Source organism: Corvus kubaryi, unplaced genomic scaffold (assembly GCF_017639235.1).
Source record: "Corvus kubaryi isolate FWS band 111438036 unplaced genomic scaffold, C.kubaryi_AGA036_p1.0 37353, whole genome shotgun sequence".
Classification (NCBI taxonomy): Eukaryota; Metazoa; Chordata; class Aves; order Passeriformes; family Corvidae; genus Corvus; species Corvus kubaryi.
The window spans coordinates 186,121-193,187 of NW_024581115.1; the positions used below are offsets into that span (position 1 = coordinate 186,121).

General features: G+C 41.0%; 1 protein-coding gene across 26 annotated transcripts in view; it reads left to right on the forward strand.

Moving 5' to 3' along the window:
• The window catches only part of PECAM1 (platelet and endothelial cell adhesion molecule 1), a 31,787-nt gene extending 25,058 nt beyond the window's left edge, over positions 1-6,729 (forward strand). For 10 of the 26 annotated variants that reach the window (XM_042032277.1, XM_042032280.1, XM_042032290.1 and 7 more), the window contains 2 exons: positions 412-434; positions 5,177-6,729. In XM_042032277.1, the coding sequence (XP_041888211.1) occupies positions 412-434; positions 5,177-5,178 (25 nt within the window). In that variant the 3' untranslated portion in view covers positions 5,179-6,729. Of the gene's footprint in view, positions 1-411; positions 435-538; positions 573-702; positions 823-5,176 lie in introns of those variants that run through there. The other 16 variants (XR_006016699.1, XR_006016700.1, XR_006016701.1 and 13 more) reach the window with 7 other exon arrangements.
• Positions 6,730-7,067: the final 338 nt, after the last annotated feature.

Genomic DNA, 7,067 nt, shown 5'->3' on the forward strand with positions numbered 1-7,067 from the left:
TGTATCCTCTACTGGATTTCTGCAATACATTATTTTCCTGGCAAGGAACTGGATTAGGAAGTAAAATGCTGATGAGAACTTGCCTCTAAAAGGAAGACTCTCTTTTGTCCAGTAACAGACTGTGCCCTCAGTAGAGACTTCTGCTCTAACCCATGATCAGGAAAGCTGCCAAACAGGTCCTGTTCAGTGTGGTCTTTGAAATGTCTGGTCTCACCCCTGTACTTGGATTAAACTAGAACTTGGATACTCCTTAAAATCCAGAGCTTTAACCTTAGATGTAGGTGGGAATTTTACATCATTGCAAAGTGAACAAAAAGGCTGAAATACCTAAACCTGTATTTTCTGGAACATAAAACTGGTCACTCTGCAAGGTGCCACTTCATAATTTATACATTGTATTTTATTTTGCAGATTCTATGGAAAACAGGCATTCTGTAAGTATACATTTTATGCATTTAAAGATAGTGACATGAGTTGAGATGATTGTGTATCTGGTGAGATGGTGTTCAAGTGCTGATACGGTTTATTTGTTGCTCAGGACCTTTGCAGGACAGATATGGGACAGTCCCTTTGTAAGTATTTTTATGAATCAGGCTTTCAAACCTGTATTTATGGAATGGTCAGTTTTAGAAGTCTGTGGAAGGGGCTGGAGTTTGGTGGTGCTGGTGCAGAAATAATGATCTGCTCATTATTCATGTTGAGCACCTGAACAGCTTTAGATCTGTGCCAAAAATGCTGGCAGGATGGCACAAGATGAGGGATGGCTGCTGTTCCTGATAGACCTGAGGCACTGGAGATTTGCACAGGAAAACTGCTAAACTGGTAAGTGTATCACTGGGGACAGAGCTGCTGTTCGAGTCCCATGTGTCAGTCTCCAGGCTGTTCAGTGCCAGTGAATCTGCTTGGGATGTGTCTGTTCACACACACACCCTGTGACTGAAATGACCAGAGAGGTGAGCTCCTTCCTAAGGTGTGAGCAGTTGAACCAAGCAGGAATGGTGATCAGCCCAAAGTTCAGTGAGTCCCTTTTATTCACTGTCTGTGACTGTTTCCTCCTGGGTTTGTGTTCATCGACTGGTAGAGCAGGTGGGATGACTCCAAGGGCTGGCACTAAACTGAGACCTTGTAAGAAATTTTGAAGGCAAACAGTTTTTATTGCAGTGTACAAAGCTGGGTCATTGCTGGGTCACAGCTACATTGTTCTAACCAAGAAGTGGTAATAGTACCATCTGTATATGGAGGATCTCAGCTAAAAAATGTGGAGTTTTGTGAAGGTTCTGTAGGTGGTGAACAGCTTCTTAGTGCTAAGAAACCAGTGACAAAATATGGAATTTTTTTAAATAGAAGAAATATGTTGAATGAGCTGTTACTCTGCTCTCAGGAGATCTGAGAGGCAGGGAACTCACATTTCAGGAGTACTTCTATGAATGTTAGATAAGCTATCAAATCCAACTCAGACTAAGCAGATGGTTGTTTTTTCTGCCACCCACTTCGTGGCTTCAGAGCTTGTACTTAAAAAGAAAAAAGGAGAGACTCATAAATAAGAATCACAATAGCACAGTCTACGTCAGCTTATGGCATCCATTTGAGTTTTGAAAGGCTCCATCAGCACTCCCATCCCCATGGGATACACAGGCAGCCCATTGTATTATTTACAGACACTGGCAGTGCACTGAAGGTCACGGATTGTGTTACAATAAACAGACTCATATTAACACAGGCCAGGAGGGTTTATAGTGTCATTGTCTCTCTTAGTTTAAAGGTTTGTTTTTATTCTTTGCTCTCAGTTATCTAAAAATGTGTTGAGCTGAAGCCTTCCCTGGGTTATGCCAGGCATATCTTGGAGAGTTAGGCAGAAGAAAGTTTGTCCCTGTCCGACACAAAAGAAAAAATGGTCAAGGGTGGCTGTGACAGACATGAAGTGTAAGCTCAGGGAGGAGGTTTTGTCTTCTTTTATCCACAGCCTACATAATTTCTAATGGACATGAAGATTTTTTTTGTTTTCCTGTGGCCAAAAGTGAGTAAAATAGCTCTCCATGGAAGTATAATAGAAAGTCAGTACACTGACCACCCTATGTGAATCACTTTCATAATTAATTGGGCTATTAAAGCTTGCTAAACCAGACATCTATGAAGTAATGTCAGACCCAAGGGAAAAAAGTGTCAGCTGAGGGCAGTGGGTTTTTTGTGTTTCTTTTATTACTCTCATGTTAACAGTAGAAGGGTAATAAAACTTGTTATTCTGTAAAACAAATCTCATTTTCAGAAACATCCCAGAGAAAAGTCAGTTTTACAACACTTGCACATCTTGCTTGAGTTTTCCTAGAAGTTGCTTTATTCAGTTCATGTCTGAGACATTGTCCCCTCCTTAGGTATACTGTTCATATATTAACATAGTAACTATTCCCTTTTTCAAATTATTAGTGCTTTAAAGGACATAGCAAAAGAACAGAGCCTTGTCTTCTGCTTCTTAAATTCCCACTTCTGTTCCCAATAAAAAGCAGCACCATCCCTCTTTTGAACTCTCCAAATAAGTGACCTAAAATTGGACTGGACAGATGAATTTCTTTATAGATTTTCCATTCCCTCTATTTGCCTCTCAACACTTTACAGGCCACACAAATGAGCACAGAAGAGGCAGGGCGCTACTAAGGTGCTTTTTATCATCATTTTCTCACAACTGGTTTTTTTCAGTAGCTCGTTTTCACACATGCTTAACTGTGATGTATCTCAGAGGTTTGGTCCAAATGAGGAGTTGTTGATCCTACTCTTAAAAAGGAAAATGCTCCTTATAAAGTGATCAAGTGGCTTAAACTTCCTCCTCAGCTGTTCTGCTTCTTGATATCCAAATTAAGTGCTTGGCTCAGAGGTGAAGTTGCATTTGATCTGCTGCTCCCTTACTTTGTGAGTGGAAGGGGACCTTCAGGAGTCCGGCTTGTCAGCTGGCATCTAAATCACATAGAATGCCAGATGGATCATTAGCTGGAGTGGCCTGTCAAGAAACTTGTAGAATTCGACTCTGCTTAGGAAGTAATAGATGTTCAAGACGTGTGAGACAAAGGACCGCAGCAGAGGAGTGTTTTGCTAAAAGCTCTGTTTTCAGGGAGGATATGCAGCCTTTTTATTTCAGTAATGTGGTGGAGACTCATCAGATGCCAGTGTTGTTTCAACTCCCTAAATTCCAATAACACGGGTCCCACCACTCACATAAAGCCTGTTAACACTCAGTTCTGCATTGCTCTTCCAGACGTCACAGGCAGAACAGAAAACTGCACTGTGGAGAAGGAAGATGTAGCAAATCATTTTAATGGTTGCTAGTCCTGCTTTTGTGCATTTGCCCCTACATAGCTTCTCTCAGAATAAATATAATCCAGCAGGGAAATTTAGGAACTTTGCTTCTTCTTCACTGAGAGACCATCACAAAATTGAGTTCAGGCTTTTAGTAAACACTGTGTACTGACAGAGGTGTATTGAAAGTGTTTGTATTATGTCAAGAAAGGTGGTGCATTAGAAAAATTATCAGTCAAAATTTGAATTACTCAAACTATTTATATAGTTATAGACCCAGCTGCAGTACAGGTTGTGACTGATTTGCAGTCCAGAGTACCTTGAACCTGAATGTCTTGGATTTTTAGGCCATTTAGAAAGGAACCTTAAGTTTTATGTCAGGGGTTGCTTCCCTCCATCTCCTCTGTTTCAGAAATTTGTATCTTAAATGCCATCCATAGGAAGTATTTGCAAAAGAAATGAATTATTTAGAGAGGAACTGGGAGGAGGTTTCCTTCCTGAAATCAGAGCTGGCAATCTTTCTAAGTTATTTAATGGTTCCAGTTTCTGAAAACATATTGAAGGAAATATCTTGACAATGAGATAGCCACTTCGCCAAACACTAATTGGTATTGTGTCAAATTTACCTCAGCACGTTCTGACTTCATATCTCCTCCTCTCCTGCTACCTCCTAGATGTCTCTGTGTATTTGTTTGTTTGGTTCTGTCCTAGGGGTTCAGGAGGACTGGCAGTACGTGAGGACATCGTGTACTTTTAGCTGCCTATTTGTCCAACCTCAGCATGTGCCCTCTGAGACAGAAACTTGTACAATTTACAGCTCTTTGGATGAATGTCTAGGTGTTATTCAGCTACTTTCTCATCTTACCTAATTGATCCCAAAAGTATTTTCTCAGTATTAAAGGAATTCACATTGCCAGCTCCAAAGGGGCACCTGGTCTGTGTTTAACCGTGCACAGTAACATGGCACAGTAATTTCAGACAGGAAAGGAAGATGAAGGATGTGTCCATTTAAATTTGGGGGGGAGGGGAGATTTCAGGCAGTCAGGATATGAAAAAGAAGGTGATACTCTGAAATAAACACTGAATTATAAACCAGGAATTCCTCTGACTCATGGGGCAAATCCTTTGGGGGTAAGTCCACAAAAGGAATTAGGCGCCTCGGTGCTGACAGATTAAACTGTTAGGTTGGAGGCCACCATGTACCCTGAGCAGAAATTTGTTGGAGGGAGACTTTGGCAACCAATGTCAGGAAAGACTTGACAGTTGTGAATCCCCAGTGGGCAGAATTTTTTCTGTCACATAATGTAAAAACAATGAAGTTTGGGATCTCTCTTTGCCTGTTCCCATTGGCTGGTGTAGAGGACTGCTCCATCTGCCTTCTGTGCTTCTCAGTGCCAGGATTCTGGCCCTGCTGTGTGCTGGAGATCACCTCTGGCACGGCTCTTGCAGGAACATGGTGTCCAGAAGTCAGATGCTGCATTGCTCCCTGTGAGATCCCAGCCCTTAGGGAAAGGTTTTCATTCTCCTGGGACTGAAGCTGGGGTCTGACTGTGGCAGATGAATATTTCCTAGTAAATAAGGGATCTGACTTCCAGATGTGTTACGTGCCAGCAGCTCCCTTAAAAATTCAACTTTTATCAGTAAGCACCCACTTACAGATGTTGGTGATTAACAGTTTTGTGGTCTAGCTCGTAATTGTTACTCTAGATCTCCCACTGTTTTACTTCTTTTTCTATCTGATGAAGATAATACTTACATCTCCCCAGAGAACAGTGAGTATTTATTAGCTCACTGTAGAGGGTTCTAAGGAATGTGTTACAGGACAGAGGGTAGGGGCACAGTTATACTCACACCTTGGGTTTTTGTCTTTTGCTCTTTTTGCCAACAGAGAATATATGGGCATCCTGATGCTACCTAGAACAGTCACCTCAAAGATCAGCTGGGAGAAGAAAACAAGCCAAGATGGAAGACGTTGCAAATGTTTCAAAGGCTTTGCAGCAGTTACTTAGGAGTTTGCCAGACTCGTCTTTTCAAAGTTTATTTCCTTAGGAGGAACAATAGAGATGTTCCTAAAGCATTTATTGGAAAAAAATTACGAATAAAAATTCTCATAGAAAAGTGGCTCTTAAAACCACTGACCCAGGTTCTCATCTGCAATTTCTCCTTTTTTGCCTCCAATTTTGCCTTTTTTGCCTCCAATGCATCATGCTCTAAGGAAACAAAGGGGGAGCTACAGCTGAGGAAGTACATTTCTACAATGCAGCAACTACGGTGATACCAGTAGGACATAGAAATATCTAAGCTTGCTTTAAACTTGCTAAGTTGGTTATCAGTGACACTACTGTGGCAGAACAGAGCTCAGCACAGCCTGGCCAGCCATGGATGTACCTTGACATGATCTTGCAGCTTGTGCTGAGCTCCCTGTGCTGCAGCAGCTGGACTGCTACCAGGCTTGGAGCCAGCTCAGTTATAACCCACAGGGATGTGACACTGCAGGGAGGGCCTGAGGGAAGAGTGAGCTCTGGGCTCCCTAAAAACTTGAATGACTGTTTAGAAATTCAAAATTTACCAAGTGCTTCTATCAGAGGCACAAACAGTCTTTATTCTTCGCTAAATTGCTTTTCCCCTTTAAAAGTTCTGATGCTTGTTGGTTAATGTGATGTGATGGTTCTTCAAGAAATGATTGTCTGTCACAGTTACTTTGGATTCTATGATGTCTTCATTGAGTGGATATAATATACCCAGGTCAATGAGTTTGTACCTGAAAATCCTGTTATATACAATCCTTACTCCTTTGATTTTAGGAGAGATCTGAAGTTGTACTTGTGCCCAGTTTGTCCAGTATGGAATTCCATGCCTATCCTTTTTCTCTGTAATATGATAAACCACTAACATGGATCCAGTTTGGACACAGATCTAATCCTGCAGCCCATGTTTATCTTGGCTGTATTAGTTTAAAAAAAGAACACTAAACAAAAGAGAAAAAATACTGTCCCCAACCCCTTAACCAGCTGGCCTTTGACACTGCAGTTGCTCTCCTTTTCTTACTGCAGATTAAATTCCTACAACACCTGGGCTACGGGTAAGAAGGTTCTCATTTTAATTAGAAAATAGTGAAAAAGAGGCCATGGGTTTGTATATACATATATAATTACTGCTTTAAGCATTGCATCAAAGGTGCAAAACCAGCAAGAAACACAAAAGGGGTTTATATCCTCCATTCCAAATGTTTAAAATTTCAAGCTCCAGTTACTGATTAATATCTCTAATTTATTGTTCCCTGTGCAAATGTTGTTTGTATCATGAGCCTGTCACAACTGACTGACTTCATAGCACTCTTCTGTTGACAAATGTTCTTTCAGCATCCCATGAGTGTCCATGCAAATGCATTAGTATAAGGAATGTGAAAAGGTATTTTAATAAAGAAAACTCTGAGTTGAACTTTGCACTGGATTTTGCACATTCATGTTGCAATGAATGCCTGTGAAGTTTTTTATTTGTGATGAGCCACAGATCCATCATATGGATTTGAATTTGGGAGATGACCTTTCTGCAACAGATTCCAGGCACTTAGATCTGGAGTCATGAACCCATTTAACAGCAGGTAGATGCACTAAATTGCTTTAAGAAGTGAGTGGGGGAGTGCTTGCATTCACATAAGTCTTTTACTAAATTACAAAGGTAAAAGTTCCTCCACAAACCCTTCTTAGTTTTTGGCAAAGCTTGGGAAAAAACTGGGACTTGGGAAGTCTTCAGTTATCATCTGGGCATGATGGAGC